General features: G+C 46.7%; 2 protein-coding genes across 4 annotated transcripts in view; one reads left to right on the top strand and one right to left on the bottom strand.

Annotated features, from left to right (window-relative positions):
- Nucleotides 1-14794, top strand: part of TRIP10 (thyroid hormone receptor interactor 10) — a 106387-nt gene extending 91593 nt beyond the window's left edge. For both annotated transcript variants that reach the window (XM_089486346.1, XM_089486339.1), the window contains 5 exons: nt 2018-2127; nt 9717-9849; nt 10676-10800; nt 11892-12022; nt 13625-14794. In XM_089486346.1, coding sequence (XP_089342472.1) covers nt 2018-2127; nt 9717-9849; nt 10676-10800; nt 11892-12022; nt 13625-13773 — 648 coding nt within the window. In that variant the 3' untranslated portion in view covers nt 13774-14794. The remainder of the gene's footprint in view (nt 1-2017; nt 2128-9716; nt 9850-10675; nt 10801-11891; nt 12023-13624) is intronic.
- A 454-nt stretch (nt 14795-15248) lies between these two features.
- The window catches only part of SH2D3A (SH2 domain containing 3A), a 40147-nt gene continuing 34257 nt past the window's right edge, over nt 15249-21138 (bottom strand). For both annotated transcript variants that reach the window (XM_089486325.1, XM_089486332.1), the window contains exons 9-10: nt 19471-19662; nt 15249-17632 (exon numbers count right to left, since the gene is read on the bottom strand). In XM_089486325.1, coding sequence (XP_089342451.1) covers nt 17481-17632; nt 19471-19662 — 344 coding nt within the window. In that variant the 3' untranslated portion in view covers nt 15249-17480. The remainder of the gene's footprint in view (nt 17633-19470; nt 19663-21138) is intronic.

Raw genomic sequence — 21138 nt, 5'->3', positions numbered from 1 at the left:
TTCTGGTATGCCCATCATTCTTGAGGCAATTGAGGTGCCCAGCCATGGGATGTGGACACCTTGTCTGACTTTAGCAAGTGGCTGTGAGCCAGCAGCAGTGGCAGTGCCAAGGGAAGAGATGGGGACTGTAATGTTTGAACAAATACATTTGAAGGTGGCAGAGGGAATAGGGGTAGCAGGATACCTCAAATCTGGGGTGGATAGGGTCATGCATTCTGTGGCCAGATCCAGCAATAAGGCTGCACGTTTGTGGTTTTATTGCCCAAGATTCAAGGGGAGGACAGGTTTTTAATGAGTGTAGTGTAGAAAAGGTTTGTGGCTCAACTCTCAGATAGAATGGCTTTCAAATGGTAACTGGTACAGCCTTTTGAGATGGGACAGATCAGAAGGCAGCCTTCCAGCTTGACCCTCTGCTCAGAGGAAGGCAATCATTCCTGTGCCTGGTGAGGCCACAGTTATCTTATAAAAACAGGAGAGTAAGCATGGTGTGAAATGGTCAAAGGAAATCATCCACCTAAGCCAAACCACACACAGGAGGACAGGGGACAGAATCATGTGGACTGCATGTTACAGCAGCCCTACCCAGTGTGGCCAGTGGTGAGGAATGCTAGGAGTTGTTGTTCAACAGTATCTGTAGAGTCAACATTATCTATAGGGCCATATAATTCCTGCTCCTCAACAGCCTTTCCCAGTCGCTGTCAAACTGTTCTGGGGTAGATTTTTCTTGCCAGAACAGCCTTGGTGATCAGCCAGTCCCTGTCTGTGCTGTCTGGTTTTGGGAAACCTTCAGGATCAAGGTGTTAGACAAGATCAGAAGAACATGAAATCCTATCACTCATCGCATAGGGGGACCCTAAAAGATCTCTTGCTGTGTAAGCCACAACCCAAGGACAAACAAGTTGGGATGGGGACAGGTTACAGCCTTCCTTTAGGCCAAGGATGGCTAGATTACCACGTGTTTACAGGCCAGGTCATTTCCTGCTTGAGATACCATTACTAGGCTCACAACCAGTGACCAGGATGATTTTTGATGGTCCAAGCAGGTCAGAGATGCCATCTTTTCTGAGCAGTCCCAGGATGGACAGTTTGGCTATCCAAAGAGAACCATGCTTATTTTTACTATCTAAAGAGAAGGCTGATAACCCTGTTTAAATATTTGAAGGGATGTCATATTGAGGATGGAGCAAGTTGGTTTGCTGCAGTTCCAGAGACTAGGAACTGGAGAAGTGAATTCAAACTACTGCACAGGAAAAGCATTAGGAAGAACTTCCTGGCAATAAGAGCTGTACGACAGTGAAATATGCTGCCTTGCAGGTGGAGGGAGTCACCTTTGGAAGTTTTTAAATGGAGGCTGGATGGTCATCTGTTGGGTGCTTTGATTCTGTGTTCCTGCATGGCAGGAGGTTAGACTGGATGGTCCTTGTCATCTCTTCCAATCCTATGATTCTATGTGCCGAGAACTCTCCAGTTCAAATGAAGTCTCAACTATTGCAAAGTGGTTGCAGCCAAGCCACTTAAGGCTCAATAATGGACTGCTCCATGATGCTCTTTCCCATGATTTAAAAACCCAGAATGCCTAGGGATAGAAGGAGGTGGAAGATCCTGTATGTGGGTGGAGCAATATTTAATTCATTCTCCATGGGCCTGTTTTGCTACTGGAATAGCTCACCCACCCTGCAAGCTTTTTATAAGGACTACAAGTAATGTTGTGAAGTGTTTTGAAGGCTTGAAAGCACTGTTTAATTGTTGGTTATGCTGCTTGATCTCTCCTGTGCGCAAAAGTGAATAGGTCTGATAAAATGTCAGGTCCTGTGAGAATCACTGACTGCTCCAGTTTATTAATTGTCCATATCTGATTATGGAAAGTGGTGTGCCTTAACCACAGCATCCTGAAGTGGGCAGCTTAACATCGCAGAGATCAGCTTGTAGGCAGGAGTTACCAGTCAGTAGGGCAAAGCAAGGAAGTGTCTAGGTGGAGCAAGGAGGAAACTGATATGTGTGTCTTTCCTTTTGCCAGACTGTGATCACAGAAGACTTTAGCCATCTGCCTCCAGAGCAGAGGAGGAAAAAGCTCCAGCAGAAGATTGAAGAAAGAAACCGGGAATTACAGAAAGAGATAGATCAGAGGTCAGAGACTGAAAAACAGCCCTCACTGTCTTTAGTTGGGCTTTAAGCCAGTGCAAACTAAACAAAACTAGTTAACCTTTGTTTAAAAAAATGAAAACCTGCTGGATCTGAGGTTTAAATTTTTATTTTTGTTTTTTTCAAAATCTGTCATTTCCATAAATCTTTATGGACAAATGTTAACAGTCCAGTATTTAATGTGTTTTATCAAATAGATTTGATTCAAAACACTGCCATTGTGTGCCTTACTTGCCTTGGTGGCTGGTGGCTTCAAGGCCAGTGGGCAATAAATCCAGTCTGGGTTTCAATCTGAAATTTTAAGGAACTATACACCATTCTGACCCCTGACTCCAAATTAAGTCCAGCACCTTGACAGGCTCCTTTAAGATTCACTGCACCAGTCATATGGAAGGCACCAACTTCCTCATCTCTCTGTAACATTTGCAAGGCAGTCTTGTATATGTGTGTTCAAGTGTACATCCCACTGATTTCAATAGGAGCTATTCCCAGGTTAGCACAACCTTCAGTAGCTTGCAACCTCAAATACTAATATCCACCATGTCTTCTATCTTGGAGAGTTGGGGGAAAATAATTTCTTCTTCGTGGTCTCTGTGAATACATACAAATGGGTTGTACTGCGCCTGCGCAGTGCCTTCGGAAACTTCTGGAATCACTAGGCAAAGTACACTTTGCAACATGTTGAAACTTTTTGGCGGTAACCCCGCCCATCCCCTATAAAGCCTCCGTTCCCGCTCTTTTCCCCAGTTCCTTTTTTCCGCCGCGTTAGCTGCCACTAGGAACTTCGCTCTCTATCTCAGATAAGGAATCACTGGAAAATTTGACCTCGGACCGTTTTTTGACTCTTCTCTGCCCTGCCCTTGAACTGATTTTGGCTATTAAGACCCCGGACTGTTTTGACCTCGCGCTTGTCTCTCCCTCGGCTTGTTTTCCTCGCTCATTGCCAACCGGACCGTCTGACTTCGCTCTTCGGATCATGCCATCGGTGCCCTTTAAGAAGTGCTCCGTGTGTGGGGGTAAGATTCCCGGCCAGGATCCCCATTCATCCTGTCTTCTGTGTTTAGGGGAGACTCACGTCCCAGCCTCTTGCGCCTTGTGCAAGTCTCTAACCCCTCAAGCGAGGAAAAATCGGGAGACCAGATTGAAGGCCGCGATTTATACCAAAGTCTTCACTTCGGGGGCAATGTCTTCTGTGGGAGCTTCGTCTTCGACCGCAACTCCCCTGCCGACCCTTACTGAGACTCCAACTCAGCCGCCATTGGCTGATCCGCCGGCTCTCGCCGTGGATGTTCCATCTGAGTCCCAAGGCCCGTCCGAAGAGGTTTCCAAACCCCCTAAGAAGGACAAAAAACATAAGAAGGTCCCCAAGGAGAGCCGGACCGTTGACAAGGACTCGAGCTCCCATAAGGGTTCTGCCTCGAGATCCTCTGTCCCGAAGGCACCCACTTCTACCACTTCGAAGTCGGGTTCTGCTTCGAGACCTTCGACTACCAAGACCCTGACGTCTCCGGGAGCGACCAAGTCTCCAACTCAAACGGCAGCCTCTGCTTCTTCTAAGAGGCCCCGCCCCGTTCTTCTTCCTTGGATGACGACCATCAAGCACCAAAACGACACCACTCGTTGGAACGAGACCAGGAGGGCACTCTCCAAGTCCGCTCCGAAGTCCGCTCCGACACCGTACGCAGGCGCTCGGATGCCGACTGCAGACCGTCGGATACCGACTCACGACCATCAGATCCGCGCCTGGCGGCCAAGAGGGCAAAGAGCTCGACCTCCAAGACACATGACACCGGTACCAGCCGTTCAGATCGTCCCCTCGATCTGGCCTTGGGGTCCCGACCTCTACCCACCTTCCATCACACTTGTGAGGAGGCCGTCCAACTCCTCTCGGAACCTGCTTCTCCTGTTGGCTCCAGAGATGAATGTCGCTCTCCTACTCCGATGCCTACCCGCACACGTCGGGTCGTTTCACCGTCCCCATCCAGAGACCCTGAGCCTGATTATTACTATGACTCTGAGACGGGCAGGTACTATAAGCTAGTCCCTCAGGATGATGTCGAGTCCTTCCTCGAGCACCGAGATCGGAGGCCCAGACCGAGAGCCTCTTCTAGACCCTCCAGGGTATCGGCGTTTTCACCCCGTCGCGTGGAAGCCACTACTGATCCGGACGTCGTGAACCTCGAGTCGGACGAGGAGGCATCTTCCCAGGTCCGTTATCGTCCAAGACGTGACTCACTCTCTTCCCGGGACGATGACTATCAGTCGGTCAACCAGGATTTTGCTCAGCCGGGTGCAGTTTCCCCGTCAGACGACGTCCGAAACTTCGCGGAGCACGTCATTAAAATGAGCAATGCTCTGGATATTAAAATCTCCCAGACCGAGGAGGAAGCGTCGGACCCGATCGAGAGACGAGTCCATGGTAGACTGCCTACCCCGCCAGCAATACCTCTTCTTCCCTCCATGGAGAAGTTGGCCAGGCGCTCTTGGGAGGCTCCTGCATCTACGGCATCAAATAACAGGAAGGTCGAGTCCCTCTATAGAATCTCGCCGACGAATCCATCTTGGCTGTTTGGCCACCCCAAACAAAACTCAGCCATTGTAGAGGGCTCTCAGCGTGCGTCCACCCCGAAGGCCTCCCTAATGCCCTCGGACAAGGAGGCCAAGAAGATCGACGCCTTGGCTAAAAAGGCTTACTTCTCTTCGGCGCTGGGCATGAGGGTGGCAAATTACAACGCATGCATGGGTGCGTACATCCAGTGGCTCATGGAGAAAGTCTCCCCCCTCATACCGGACTTACCTGACGAGTCCCAGGCTATCCTCTCGGAGGTCCGTGACGAGGCCCACTCGATTGGAGGGTGGCTCATCACCTCAGCCAGACATGTCACTGACTGTTCTGCTAAGTCCATGGCGGCTGCCATAGCACTCCGCAGACACGCCTGGCTAAGGTCTTCGGACCTAAACCAAAATGCTCGTTCTACCATCGAGGACATGCCCTTCGATGAGGATGGCCTCTTCCATCGCGAGACCGACGAGAAGCTCAATTTCAAATATAGAATGAGAACCGCGGCTAAGAAGCACGGTATGTCTTCTTCCCCCCAGTCATCTTCTCACAAGCGCTTCACTGCGGTACGCCAGTGGTATGGCCAGGGCCAGAGACCCTACCAGCAGGATCGGCCTTTCCAGCGCCAGGATCAGGCCAGACAGCGCTTTCCGTCCCAGTCTTCCTCCTCCTCGGGCCGTCGGTCTGGGCCCAAATACAAAAAGAATTACAGGAGGCAAGATTCGGACCCAAATAAGAAAAGAAACTGAGGGGACGCAGCGTACTCCGTCGTTTCTCCTGTCCCTTCCTTCCTGGACAGACTGAGGCCTTTTTCTAAGACCTGGGCCGCAATCACCACCAATTCTTGGGCCCTCACCATCGTCTGTAGGGGTTATGCCCTTGAATTTGAAGAGCTCCCACCAACTGGAGCTATCCTGTCCACACACCCCTCAGACACCCTTCTCGACGAAGTACGCACCCTTCTTGCCAAAGGCGCCATCTCCCCTGTCGATCCCGTCGACATCCCTAGATGTTTCTTCTCCCGTTATTTTACGGTCCCGAAGCCTGACGGAGGAATCAGGCCTATATTGGACCTTAGACAATTGAATGCTTACCTGTCTTATCGCCGTTTCCGGATGGTAACGCTTGCTTCTATTCTACCTCTGTTGCAGCAGGACCTGTGGTTTGCAACGATCGACTTAAAGGACGCTTATTTCCATGTCAGCATCCGAGAGTCCCACCGCAGGTTTCTGGCGTTCGCCCTCGGGACGAACGCATACAGATACAACGTCCTCCCCTTCGGCCTATCTACAGCTCCTCGCATCTTCACCAAGTGCATGGCGCCCGTGATATCTCACCTACATCGCCACGGCATGAGGGTCTTCCCGTAGCTGGACGACTGGCTCTTCGTGGCCCCTTCACGTCAAGAGCTGCAACGGCACACCTCAGAGACACTCCAGCTCTTACGGGACCTGGGACTGGTGGTCAATCTCGAAAAATCCCAACTGCTCCCCACCAGGCGGATAAGGTTCATCGGGTCCATCCTCGACTCAGACAGTTGTACGGCATACCTGCCTCCAGACCGTTTCCAGGCCTTGGTCCGAGCCGTCAGCAGGTGCACCACCCAAAGGCGGGTTATGGCCAGGGACGTCCAGGTGGCTTTGGGCCACATGGCATCAACAACATTCGTCACTCCGTGGGCAAGACTTCGTTCTCGACCGCTGCAGTTGTGGTTCCTGTCGGTCTTCGACCTGGAAAGAGACCCCCCTTCCCGCAGACTCACCGCACCAAGACCAGTCATACGCTCCCTCCGTTGGTGGCTCGACTGCCAGAACGTCTGCGTCGGTATGCCTTTTTCGCCGCCCCAGCCAGAGTTGGTGTTGACCACGGATGCATCGGAAGAAGGATGGGGAGCCCACGCCCTAGACCTGTGGGCCAAGGGCATCTGGTCCCTGGACGAGAGGGCACTCCACATCAACGCGCTAGAACTGTTGGCGGTGGAAAAGGCCTTAAAAGCTTTTGAGTCCTCATTGTCGGGAAAGGTCATCCAGCTCAGGACAGACAACACCACGGTGATGTACTACCTGAACAAACAAGGAGGCACCAGGTCGCGCACCCTCCTAGACATCACGCTCCGACTTTGGGACTGGTGCATCGCCCGAGACATTTTGCTTCAAGCAGTACACTTACCGGGCACCCAGAACTCTCATGCAGACCTACTAAGCAGGTCCCCCTCGTCATGCCACGAGTGGAGACTCCACCCAGAGACTGTACACGACCTCTTTGTCCGATGGGGAACCCCACAGATAGACCTGTTTGCAACCGTGTACAACTCCCATTGTCCCCAGTTCTGCTCCCGGACGCCGGATGATGACTCCCTCGGGAATGCATTCGGGTTCCGATGGTCGGGGATAGCACTCTACGCCTTTCCCCCCTTCCCGTTGATCACCAGGACGGTCTCCAAGATGGTCTCAGATGCAGCCAACGCGATCCTGATCACGCCTTGGTGGCCAGGACAGCCCTGGTTTCCTTGCCTTCTTCACCTCTCTCGAGCCAACTTTCTCCGGCTCGAGCCCAAGCCAGATCTCCTCACGGTTCAGGGAGGACGAGTTCGACATCCGGACATCGAGGCCTTCCCCTGGTGGCATGGAGAATCCATCCCTAGCCCAGCTACCGGCCTCGGTACGGAATGTCATCTTGGCTGCCCGAAAACCGGCCACCCAGAAGTCCTGTAGCCTTAAGTGGAACAGATTTCTTCGGTTCCTGTCTGACAGACACCTCTCCCTAGCCCAGGTGACGACACCGGTGGTCCTGGAATTCCTGATGTCCCTGATTGATGCGGGCCTCTGTATCACATCTGTTAAGTGCTACCTGTCCGCTATCTGCTCTTCCTTCCAGTTTGACGGCAAGCCCTCTTTCTTCAAGGACCCCCTGGTCAAGGGATTCCTGAAGGGATGCAATAACTTACACCCTCAGGTATCCTTACCGACTCCAGCTTGGAGCCTCGAGACGGTGTTGGGGGCCTTACAGTCTAAACCATTTGAACCTCTAGCCACCACTGACATTAGACTTTTAACTTGGAAAACGGTATTTCTGGTGGCTAGCACTTCTGCCCGCCGTGCGGGCGAGCTTTGTGCCTTACGCCGGGACCAGCCCTTCCTTAGATTTCACTTGGACAAGGTAGTTCTCAGGACAGATATTACCTTCTTACCCAAGGTTGTTTCCACCTTCCATATGTGCCAGGATATTGTGCTACCTACCCTGGCACCGAGCCCGACTACCGATACCGAGAGGACCCTCCACTCCCTGGACGTCCGTAGGGCCCTATCCTTTTACCTGGACAGAACTAGGGACTCGAGCCGCTCTGAGAGACTGTTCCAGTGCTACTCGGGACCGAAGAGAGGACTGCCCGTGTCGGCTCAGAGACTCTCTAAGTGGGTTTCTAGTACTATTGCCCTATCTTATGAGCTTTTGGGCAAGCCCTTGCCGACCAGGATCCGCTCCCATGCCACAAGGGCAGTAGCGGCCTCTTCTGCCTTCCTGTCTGGTATTCCTTTGGACGACATTTGTAAGGCTGCTGTATGGTCACAACCTTTAACCTTTATTAAACACTACAGGTTGGACACTAGAGCCAAAAGGGATGCAGCTTTCGGGAGGGCTGTGTTGGTATCAGGACTACATTGATTATGTTTAGCTGTCTACTGTGTTCCAGGCAGACAGCACAAGACTAGGCATTCTCGAAAGACTCAATGCTTGGTGTTTGGATGCCCTCGTTTGGGCTTGTTTCATGAGGTGGGATTTCTTTGCAGGTTTATAAACAAACCATCAACTCTTATACTTGTGTTCAGTTATCCTTTATTGACCATTAACTTGTTGGTTCACTGAAGTATCATGACACTCCCGCCTCCACTGACCTTGCTTGCCAGTCTCAACCCATTTGTATGATTCGCAGAGACCACGAAGAAGAAGGACAGGTTGCTTACCTGTAACGGTATTTCTTCGAGTGGTCATTTGCGAATACATACAAATCCCGCCCATCCTCCCCTCAGTGTCCTGCTCTGATTGGCTCATTTTTTGTCGCCTACACGGCGGAAAATTGCGGAACTGGGGAAAAGAGCGGGAACGGAGGCTTTATAGGGGATGGGCAGGGTTACCGCCAAAAAGTTTCAACATGTTGCAAAGTGTACTTTGCCTAGTGATTCCAGAAGTTTCCGAAGGCACTGCGCAGGTGCAGTACAACCCATTTGTATGTATTCGCAGATGACCACTCGAAGAAATACCGTTACAGGTAAGCAACCTGTCCATCTTTGGCCATTTCCAGTACAAGAACATTATAGCCAGGCTTGCTGAAAAACCACAAAGGCATTGTTTGTTAATCAGTATTTTGGCAGAGGGACAGTAAATGGGTGTTTAAGACTGAAAAAATGTGTGCCATTATTTTGCTTTGGTGTACAAAAGCATAGTATGCCAAGGCTTTTTAGAAACTGGCACTGTGAGGCTAATTAACACATGCAGTGGGATCTTTAAAATCTCTCCGTTCAGAATTTATATCACACTACTATCACACAAATTGGTTTATCAGTGTGAGGATATTTGTCTTAATAGTTGCTTTGTGAATAGTGGCTGCCATTATTTTACATACATCTTTAGCATAAATATCGTTGTTTTTGCATTTCATTCACCTCTAACCACACTGTTTACATTTAGGATAACACTTAGTGCTTCTGATGATAAATGAGTTCTACTCCACAAAACCTGATAGGTGCTCCAAGACTCTTAAGAAACAGCTTTGGAAACAGCTAGGAATATTTTTTCGTGTGTGTTTATGAGGGGACAAAGGATTAAGCTGAGCTGGATGGTGTTTGGAGGCTTGTCCAAGCCAACAAAGCAAACAGTAATGCTTCTGAATGGATTTTGTCTTAGGATCATCTGTTCATTCCACTCCAAATGCCTTAGATTTTGGGGGCCAACTTTCTTGATAATCCCTCAGTGCCATAAGTCTTAGCCTGGTAACCTACTCTTGCTCTTCTTCCAGGGATGCCTTAAATAAGATGAAAGATGTTTATCAGAAGACACCACAGATGGGAGACCCAAGTAGTCTTGAGCCAAAGATTTCAGAGACACTGGGCAACATTGAGAGATTGCGCCTAGAAATCCAGAAATGTGAAGTAAGGACTTGACAGGGAGGGAGGGTTCATCTTGTATTACTCGCTGTGCTTCTCCTTGCAGTTATCCAAACACCATGTCCACATCCCAGGTGTTGCTGCATCCCAAGTCAAGGATGTCCTTTTAAAGACTCTGCTCTCTCTAAAAGTCTGGATTACACTGATGGTGCACTTCACACACACACACACACACACACACACACACACCAGGGTCGTAGCCAGGGGGGGCGGTTCTTGGGGTCTGGACCCCCCCTTCCGTTAGATAAAATGAATGGTGTGTGCTGCCGCGCCACCGCACCCAAGCCCCATTATAATGGTGGCACTTAGTCTGGACCCCCCCTTCCCAAAATCCTGGCTACGTCCCTGCACACACACACACACACACACAAACACCAGTTTTATCCTATAGTCTGCTGTCTATGTTTTATAAGGTTAATGTAATTTCATCTTTGTACTTCACTTTGGACAGCAATTATTAGTAGAAATGGAGCTAATAAATCCTACACTTTTATTTATTTATTTTACCTTATGTTAACTTCTCTTCCATGAAGCTGTGAAAAGTGGCTACTTGAGAAAGAGCCAATTTTGATTCTTCCACTCCCAGTTCTGACATGGTTAGAACATGGGAAGGGTTAATCACAGAGAAAGTCTGAGCAGTTCTGTTCAGCACATCTTGTGGTAAAACCAGGCAAGTCTTTTTTACCCTTCAAGCAACTGCAACTTACAGGGAGGATTGTGAACAGAGGCCATGGACAATTGCTGTTATGTAGGCCATTAGGAAAACACCTCATGGAGCCTTCATTCCCACCTTTCTCTTTGGCCCCTGTAGGCTTGGCTGGCAGATGCAGAAAACAGGATGCTGAGTAACCGGCCTGATACAGTCACACGCTACAGCCGCCACTTGGATCATGCCAGTTCCCTGAACAACAACAACTGCTCCCATGAGAAGGACAGGTAAGAGCTGGGTATGGGGAATATAGAAGCCAAGGTGGCTGTACTTAATGTTGTTGGAAAGAAACCCTCTGCATGAACAGGAGAAGAGATAAGCTCTGGATATTTGAATCTCTGTATCACTGGGAGCTGTTTTGTAGTTGCTAAAATCACTTGCTCTTTTGGCACGATCTCCATGAATTGAGTTGCCCCTCTTAATGGGACAAAAACCTGAAAATTGCCTTGAGCAGCACATAGATCCTTAGATCGCAGCTATTTTAGGTTGTGGCTTTTCTTCCCCAGCCTGCCTCTGTCTAAACAGTACTTTTACTCTCGCTTCTCTAAATCCCAAATGTTAAAGGGTAGAAAGGGAACCAACAGAAAGCTGTTAGCTGCATATTCCGTCATTGTTGTTTCTGAAAGAAATGGAGATGCTTATCCTTTTGGAACAGAAGACTAGGAATCATGTGCTCCTACCCAGAGCTTGTTGCATGCCAACCTGCAGCCCAGCAGTATCTGGAGGGCCATATGATTTTTGGCCCTGCTTTGAAATATTGTTTGTTTCAGTCATCTTATGTTGTAAAACCTCAGACTGGGATAAATTTTCTGGGATAGAAGCCTGTTGGGAGATTCCTCCTAAATTGAAACCCATTGCTTTACTCATTGTGCATTGTACTGAAAGATCAGTCCTCCTTTTAAGTGAAGATAGGAGCCACAATATGAAAGGCTCCTTCCCCCGCATCTGCCCAATACCCACCAAAAGGAGGGTTAGATCCTTTTGCCTTCCTCTATTCCAGAGGAATTTTGTCATATGAAAAGTGTTGTCTTTCATGTTCCCTTTCTTTGGACAATAGCTCTCAGGGTCCTTCAAACAGCAGGCCAGTGCAATTTTGTGTTTGTAAATTTTTAAATAAAAGCATTTCAGGGTTTTTTGTTTTTTTTTAAAGAGCATGATTTGGAAATTAGAAATGTTAGCATTTCTCATTGGAAGTTGTGGATGAATTCTAGCAGGCCTGTTTCTTGGCCGTGTTGCATGCTAGTTGCTTGTGGGAGAACCAGGTCTGCAGATGGAAGCTCTCATGCCACTTATTGCTGTTTTTTTCTTCCCCTGACAGCCCCGAAACCACTCACTCTGATGAGAGCCAGGACACACTCAACCAGCCCATCTACACAGAATTTGAGGAGGACTTTGAGGAGGATTTGGCTTCACCGATTGGTACCTGTGTGGCTCTCTATCAGTTTGAAGGTAAGTACTCAAAGTTTCCCTGTTGCTGCATTCAGAGTGAATTACCCTAGTCTGGGGTTGTATGTGAGTTGTTTCCAACTCGGCTACTTTGGAGTGATTGCTTGTGAAAGATGCAGCAGGGTGGGATGGATTGGTTTTGGTCAACATCACTTTCCTCACATTGGAAAGGATGCGGGAGGTAGATAAAATAATAATAATAGAATCATAGAGTTGGAAGAGACCTCAAGGGCCATCAAGTCCAGTGCCCTTGCCATGCAGGAACTCACAATCAAAGCACCTGAACAGATAAACTGAATTTTGCAAACCCTGTGAAGTATGCTAATTAAAACATGCTATTTAGACCATTGAAATGACTTTTCTTCTCTTGAAATGGCCATTCTCCTGGCCTCTTAGATTACAGATGGCATTGCCCATTGTTAAAAACATGTATCGTACTGTAACTTTTTCTTCCAATGGGACTATTCAGACCCATTTACCGGAGCCTTGTTGTTCCCAGGCCTCCTATATTTTCTTAGACATATTGCTGCAGGTAATATTATGAGAATAGGCCTTTTGAAAAGTGAGGTTCTCAGGAGGCTAAGTTCTCAGGAGGCTAAACTTACACATTAAGCACACTAGCAGAGCATAAATCCTTATGTCATTCATTGTCCAAGGGAGCAGAGATGGTTCCCTCTTTCCCATTTGCTCCCACCAGTATACATTCATGTTATCGGGTGAAGCTCATGGGGCCGCTGTTACCCTCATTCACTGACTATCTGTGGAGGTGCACTTGGATGCAGACCAGCTGTTCTCATTCACTAGAGAAGGGAGCAGCCTCCTCCACAGTTTTCCCTTGGTACATGAAGTCCAGTGGAATACACATGGGTGCCCTTCTGTCACCAGGGGCATGGGGTTAAGTCCCTCAGTTGTTGTTGCCCAAGGAAGTACAGAATACCTTCTTCTACAATGTCACCCAAAATTTATATGCTGGTGGTGTAACTGGAGCTTATGCCAGCATTTGTCAACAAAAGCGCCTCTGCAGGCAAAAAGTTTTGTCTCCCTGGAATGCTACTGGCTCTTCCAGGCCTGAAAAATGGCAAAAGTCTCCATAATGCTGTGCAGGGAGCACCTATAGGTATATCCCTGTTGTCCTTGTTGGGACCAGTGACAATGTAAAGTATAGAGGCATGCATTATCTGTATTTGTGTTTGGTATTTTGCAGTTGTAAGTTATTTATATCATTGAATTTTATAAACAATTCTATTTATTTTTTTAAACTGGCAGTCTTTAGCTAACTAATAAAGCATTGTGAAGTATGGAGAGAGATGTAAAAAAAAAAACCTTTACAGAAATTTTGACTGACCAATGCATGGGCTATAGTTACTACTGCTTTCAGCTTGATGGGCCAGAAATTGAACACTGAATAATCCTGGACTTTGAAGTGTTTAGGAGAATAATTGGGTTTTTTGTTCACTTGTTTTTGTCCTGTTCCTCTACCTATAATGCTAAGGTTGTTCATTATTTGAATGTCTTTTTACAACCATTTCATTTTTACTCTTCTGCCTTCTGGTTAGTCTTAATTTCACCTTACACATGTTTGTTGGTGGGTTTTTTCCCCTCCAGGTTCCAGTGAGGGCACAATCTCCATGATGGAGGGTGAAGAGCTCAGCTTGATGGAGGAGGACAAAGGGGATGGATGGACGCGTGTACGGCGAAGCAAAGGGGGTGAAGGTTATGTCCCTACCTCCTACCTGCGGGTGAATGTAAACTGAGTGGGGAGTTGGCTTTGGCATCCCAGGAATGGCAGCTTGGAAGGCAACATCAGAACATGAGAGGAAGAGGTGTGGTGTTTCATTTGACTGGGAAGAGCTTCACAGTACCTGCTGTGAACAAGCACCATAAAAGGAAGGAATCTCATGCCAAATCATTACTGCAGAGCTGTGGGAGACAAGAATAGCCTTGTTGAATAGAATACAGTAGGCTATAGCCTACTCAAAAACAAGATAAGAGCACAAGAGAGGGGGTTGACTGTCTTGCCCAGGCACCCAACCGTCGTTATCCCTCTCCCTCACCCCCCCTCCCCAGATACCTTCAGGGCAAGCAGAGCTAAACTATACTCCTTGCAAAATGTGCACTAGAAGGAAGAGTTAAAAGAGTGCCATCCCTCCTCTCCTTGGCCAGTGGTTACACAATTTTGCATAAAGGAGAGCCTCTTTTTTGAGCTCTAAGGTGCATGCACATAGCTCCCTCTCATAGCTGCACTGACTCCTTTCCCCCCAGCCCAATGTGGTAGTGGTCCTGTCCCTTCCCCTCATTTGTCAAGTTGTCAGAGCAGAACTGTATCCTCTAGATCTCAGTAACTGCTTTATGCTGCTTTCATGAAACTGTGCCCATAAGCCAAGAGAGGGACATGTGTGCGTGTGTATGACACACTAGGGTGCCAAGTATGAGTGTGGAGAGGGTTAGGTTAGAAGACTAACTTTCACTTTCACAACTGCTGCTGCTGCATCTGCCTTTTGGCTTTCCTTTTGTGTGTGGTTCAGGATGGTGAGGGAGTTGAGAGTATTTGCATAGCAGAGAACATCAGCTGCCATAGCTGTCTAAGTGAGATGTAAGTACCACCTAGAGGATCTTTACATAGAAGTCAGGCCAGATGCCATACTGGCATCAAACCAATGTCCAGATTATTTTTTTCTTGAAATGCACTTTATTTTCCCTGGATATGATTGGCCTGAACCATTCAGCCATTCAAAAGTGCCTGTTCCTTAAATAAAGTTTGTTTCCCCCTCTTTCCTTCAAAGCCTTTGCTGTCAGGGAAGTTGGGTGTCCTGATTTTCTCCTGTCCCATCCTCCATCTCCACCCCCACTTATGTATTTGTGTGTTTTTAAAGATGAGGACGCTAATGAATTAGCCTTTTTATACAGTGACCAATTTTATTTTACCACTCAGTTTAGCTTTTTGTTCACATAATCTGTAAAAACCAACCACATCCCTGGCTCTCTAATTCCTTTGTGCATTGGTGGACAGCGCAGAGGGGGCCTGAACCCCTCTCTGGCAATGTAGAATGTATTTCCAGGTGCCTTTTTACACTTTATGTAAATAGTAGACAGAAGTAACTTGTGGGTGCCTGTGCAGTTGACTTCTTGTTTGTTTCTCTGGCCTCGCAAGCGTGGGTTTTTAAAAACGTTTATAAAAATACTAGATTATGATTTGTATGTAGTCATTCAGGAGCTGGAAGACTATTGCCACCCTCAGTTATTTTATTTTATCACATCCTGCACTGATACAACCAATGGGGGAGGGTTGTAGCCTGTGAGCCTGAGCTGCCCTCCTGTTTTAAGCCAAAAATATAAAATCTACACAGGCACAGAACAACCCAATATGTGTGCGTCACAGAGACCATGAAGAAGAAGGAACAGTTAATAGATTTTGTAGCACCTTTAGGAGTAACTGAAAGAAAGAAGTTGGTAGCATGAGCTTTCGTAGACACAAGCCTATTTGCTCCAGTGCACAGGAAGTAGGCTCAAGCCCACAAACGCTCATGCTACCAACTTCTTTCTTTCAGTTAGTGTCCAAGGTGCTATAAGATCCCTTTGTTATATTGACTTTCCAGACTAACATGTCTTTGAATTGTACCACAGAGAGCATTCCCCGCTTACGCTACTGTGGCCATAAAAAGATGCATACCTAAGAAGGAAAAAAGAATAAAAAATGTTGCAGATTAGCTTCCAAAAATCAGATAAAGTTAGGCAGGAGCTCCTAGCAAAAAACAGGTCTTAGAGGCTGTACAGGCCGCCCCTTTTAGCGCCAGATTGGGGCTGTGGCAACTACATGCTGCAGCTCCGATCTGGCCTTTCCACGGCTCCTTTCTGTTCTTCAAAAAGAGTGCCCTAGCCACCAGTGCTGCAGCTTCTCTGTGCTCTGTTGGTGCTGTGTCATTTGGACGCAGCGCCAGAAGAACACTGGGATGCCGCGCACCATGTGACATGTGGCATCACGCCAGCATGGTGGTAGAGTCCGGGCATGCATTGTGCAGACAGCACACCCCATTCTACCCCTATGGTGGCCTTAATGGCCAGTCTGCACACCCTGTTAATCTCATTTGGATGGCTTCCTGAATGAGAGACAGATGGATAGGGAAGTATCCTGCAGCAAAACTTCACCTACCTCCTGTTCTATCAGTTGTCTTTGCTGCTGTGCCAGTTGGATTCATTCTTCTTGCTCCAAGTGGCCTTACCTAAGTGTCTCCCTTCTATAGCAACCTCAGGACATTGTGGAGACAGGTTCCCTTAGTGGGGTTGTTTTATGAAGGAATTAGCAATCTTTCTGTTACTTGCAGAGTTTCTTTACCACTGAGTAGGTAGAAACAGATGTTTTTTTCTATCAAGACAAAGCATGCAGGTCAGGAGTAGTTTCTAACTCCCAGTAGGTTTACCAATAGCAAAAAGCTTTCTTTGCCTCATAAATTTAGCTCCCGAAATTTAAAAATGGGAGTTGTATACAAATTTATGTACACATCCCAGTTCTGGTGCTGAAAACAAACTTTCTAGACTGAGTAGAGCACCGGCATGGTGTAGAGGTTTGACTATGACTCTTGAAACCAGGGTTCGATACCAAATTTGGTCATGAAACCCACTGGGTGACCTTGGGCAAGTCACATGCTCTCAGCCTCAGAGGAAAGCAATGGCAAATCTCCTTTCAACAAATCTTGCAAAGAAAACTCCATGATAGGTTGGTTCGCCTTAGGGTCACCATAGTTTGGAAATGACTTGAAGGCACTCAACAAGAAGACTGAGTAAATTCCAAATGCTCAAACAGATTTTGTACTTCAGTTCTGTCTTCTTTTTTGAGTAACTATTTCACATCTGCTACACTTTGGGGGCTGAGTGAAAAACAAAAGTACAGTAGATCACAAAAATGTAAACTCTTCTCCCATTTTAAGGTACATTTCCTTTTCTTGCCCTGTTTCAAAGGTGCCAAGAATCACAAAGGAATCCTCTCCCCACCCTCTCCATGATCATAACTGTTACCAAGGCAAATGGGGGATTCTGTGACTTTATCCTCTCCCAGTAATCTTAGTCTGCTAAACTTCTGGTTTGCAGTAGGTGGAAACAAGAGTACTTTCCAACACCACATACCAACAAAGAGCTATCCGTTCCTTTCCTTATTATATATCAAGCCCTTTGAAGAGGCTGCTGGTACTAGCAAAAAAGGTACCATGTTTAAGGGGAACGAACCACCTTTTCTGCCCTGCCGTTGTGGAAATAAGGCCATTTTCCTCTTGTGTACAATCTGTATCACTGGTGTGCTTCCTGCTCCTTGTAAACAGTATTCTCTACACCATTCAGTGCCTGTCACACTCCCAGGTTTCAGCTCACTGTGGATCTTATTCAACAAGCAGTGGGTAGCTCTTCCTTTTGTTTCTCTTTTCCACTCCTAGTTGGTGCCACAGAGGAACAAAATTCTTTCATGAGTCTTTCACTCCAGTTTCTGTGAAAGGACAGTCAGGATCCGTTCAAATTTCTTGTACCTCTCAGCCCGGTTTGCCTCAGCTCCTTTACTGCCCCAGAATAAACGAAGAGAGAATTCTGTCCGAAATGCTTCCAGGAGCTCTGGAGTGGCTTGGAACCCTAAATGAAGAAGAAACAAAGGAAGTGTGAGCACAGATCACAGAGGTCTGTAAAGCTTAGTCACATACATAGTGATTGCCCCTAGAATTGTAATATCTCCTGTTAAAGCAGCTATAAAGTGTCATCCTGCAAGTAAGAAGTGGGGACAGGCATTGTGTCACAGCTCCAGAGTAGTGAAAATGATACAAGGGGAGGTTTCATTACCCAAGTTATAGAGAAAAGCTGATCTAGAACACAAAAAAAAGTGTTAACAGAAAGTCTCCCTGCTGAATCATATTCTAGGATCCCACAATTTACACATGACACAAAGGAGCAGGGATGTGATCCAATCTGATCCAGTTCTTAACTTCTTCAACTGACTTTTACTTACTAGTATATAACTGTTAGCTGCAAAAACAGGAATGCTAAGCATGCCTCAACCTGTGTTCACATGTTGAGCAAAATAACCTCAGGATTTCATGTTGACAGATATAACATGTCCCACATTTGATTTTGTTCTGGCCTGCAGTGAAATGAATTTAACAAGCTCCTGTAGCCATCTTGTCACCACTGAACAAAAATGTAACAAGTCTTTCTTAGTTGGAGCTGGGTGACGACAAAGTTTGTCTAGGGCTAGGCTTGCTGACACAGAAGAATGAAAGGGGCAGCTAGACTTCTTTTTTTCATGGAGCAAGAAAAGCCCCAGATCCTTAGCAGAAGTCACAGATCCCAAAGAATGAAACCCGTTCTTTCAGGGTTGATCCTAAAATATGGTGCAACCAAGACTTTCAAAAATTCATCACCATTTCAGGTTTTTATCCTAAATACCTGCTACTACAAGATGTGTCTCTTGCTTGATTATCTTTTATTTCAAAGGCGGGCAGAAAAGCACAGACCTACTGATTTCTGCAAGTTAGTAGCTTGGCAAGGATTTCAGATGCTGGTTTTTCAACAACAGCCAACAAAATGATGCTTTCCTGCCTGAAATTATATTGCTGCAATAAAGACGCAAGGTTCTAAGCAAAGGTGTCTGTAGGAAACCAGTAAGTTCTGTACCAAATAACAAAATCCTGAGCTCTAAATACTGAATTCAACGTGTTTATCCTTTTCTACAGACTCTAGGTAGTAAAGGTTGAGATTCTATTTAAAAACCACAGTGTAGTTGCTGCTGGATGACAACGCTGATCAGCCCTAGCGAGCACAGATGAACAGCAGGAGCTACAGTCCAATAACATCTGGATAGCTCCATTTTGCCCTCATCTGGCCTAAATACATTTGCTAGTCTCAACTAAAGTAGACCAACTAAATCTGTGAGAAACTAGTAAATCCACACATATGTAAGCCCTACAGATTCAAGAAATCTACTTTCAGCTGGGTTTAGGACAACATATGTTTCACAAGCCTTAAGTCTACCCACCTCTACTCTATTGAAGCCAAAGGGGAAGAAATGGGCTCTGTGTCTGCAACAGAAGGAAATGGGACAATGTAACTACTAAAGGCCAAGTTGAACCGATCTGACTAGGATGAAGAAAAAGTGAACAAGAGCGCATCCTACAATACTAATTAATCAAGCAGTAGACTTACACCCTGCAGGTCACTGAAAAAGTAAGTGATGGCATAGTTGACCATAAGAAGCATACCTACTGATCCATGCACAGCTCTGGAGCGCACTTGATCCTTAGACACATCTCTCTTAGTTGAGTCTACTTTGCAATGAAAGTAGAGGGAAGTAGCCCCATGTATTTTGAAAGGAGCAACCCCAGAGACACATCAAAAGAAGAAATGGCCAGCCTGAACCCAAAGGTCAGCATGGCTTTCTCTGTTCTGAGCACCCTCTTCCCCATGAAGAGCTCTCTTACCTTGGAGCCTAATCTCAGCACTGACATGATAGGCACTGGCATTGGTGGCAATGAAGCGGGCAGCTGCTAGCGTTCGTAGAAGAACATCACATGTGTCTCCACTGTCGCCCCACAGTTCTTCTCCTTCCATAAGGCAGAGGAGGGGCAAGATGTGGGGAACTGCAACCTCCTTTGGGGCAAGGACTAGATCTTCTGTGGGGCAGAGGGAGAACTGTCATAGATCCTTTACAGAAATGATTCAGTGAATTGAATCCCTTCTGGGAAGAGACTCCTTCACTCAGTGGATGGACACCTGTCTTGCATGAAGAAGCCCCACACTCAGTCCTTCCAGTTAAAACAAGTGTGGACAGATGCAGAGGGGAACAGAACCAGTTTTTGGCTCCAAGCCGCAAACCCTAGAAGGCTGCACTGGCACACCCAATGTGACCTGAAGTGACATAATATTTGATTTCAGCCAATATTCAATCATTTTTTCCCTTCGGTGAGGGAGATTCCAGCGGGAGAACAAAATTGCTTTTTGTAGTGATCTTGAGCCATTGAAGAGCTAGGCAGAAAATCTGCAAAAAAATATTGGGTAGCACAGGGATGTAGCAGAGCTCTAAGGGCCACATGCAGTGGGCATACAACACTTTACCCACCCATGAGTTAAAAGGATCCTAGGGAGACAAACTGGGAAAGAGCTTGAGTCCTTGCAGTGCTGCTACTGGTCAGAAAAGACCGCACTGGATTAGATGGACCAACAGTCAAACTTGGTGCAAGGCAGTTTAGTCTTCACTGCAAACCTTTCAGAGCCCAACTTCCTTGTACAACAGAATAGCAACCATGCCTTAACTGCAAGGATTCAGGAAGGACAGAGATTGACATGGCTGTCCAGAGGCCATCCAGCTAAAGGAGAAGCCTGCACATCATAACACCCATGCTGTGGTAAATTGGTTGTATATATCCATGCCCACTTACAACATTTAATATGCAGAAAGTCTTGGTGGTGTACACCAAAACCTAAAACCTGTGTACAGCACTACCATCCTATTAGAGTCAGTCTACCATGGGGCCCACACACGCAAAATCTTCAAGTATTATTGTCTTGAGTCCACCTTGTTCATTTAATGTATATTCTGCTTTTTCCCAGTAGAGACCAATGCAGCTCAAACCAAAATAAATATCCATATGAACACATCTAACTTAGCCTCCCCAACCTTATTTTCTCCTTTGACACATTAGACAACAACCCTCCTTAGCCCAAACAGCACACTTTCTGAGGATGATGGGGCACATATTCCAACCAATCTGGAGGGCGCCACCCTGCAGAAGACTGCCTTATCAATCAAACAAACAAAAGAAATATCACATTGACAGACTAATAGTTATATAAACTGTTCTGACCCTGTGATGGTATTTGTTTTTGTTTAGTAAAATATTTATCTTCCACCTACATCACGATATTTCATGGAAGCGTACAAGTAAAATCAATTTAAACAGCTTAAATTATTAAAAACAATAAAAAATAATTTTAATACACTAAAAACATAACATGGTAACAAGTTTAAAGCGGCTCAACATTTAAACCAATTTAAATCCATGTGCATGGGTATTTTGGAATAAATCTGTTAAGCTACTGATGATTATATGATGCAGCATTAGTGCCACCTGGTCCTCTAAGGAGAGGAC

This window comes from Sceloporus occidentalis, unplaced genomic scaffold, assembly GCF_023333645.1.
Source record: "Sceloporus occidentalis isolate IW3139 unplaced genomic scaffold, rSceOcc1.0.p SCAF_1, whole genome shotgun sequence".
NCBI lineage: Eukaryota > Metazoa > Chordata > Lepidosauria > Squamata > Phrynosomatidae > Sceloporus > Sceloporus occidentalis.
This window is presented reverse-complemented; position numbering and strand designations above follow the sequence as displayed.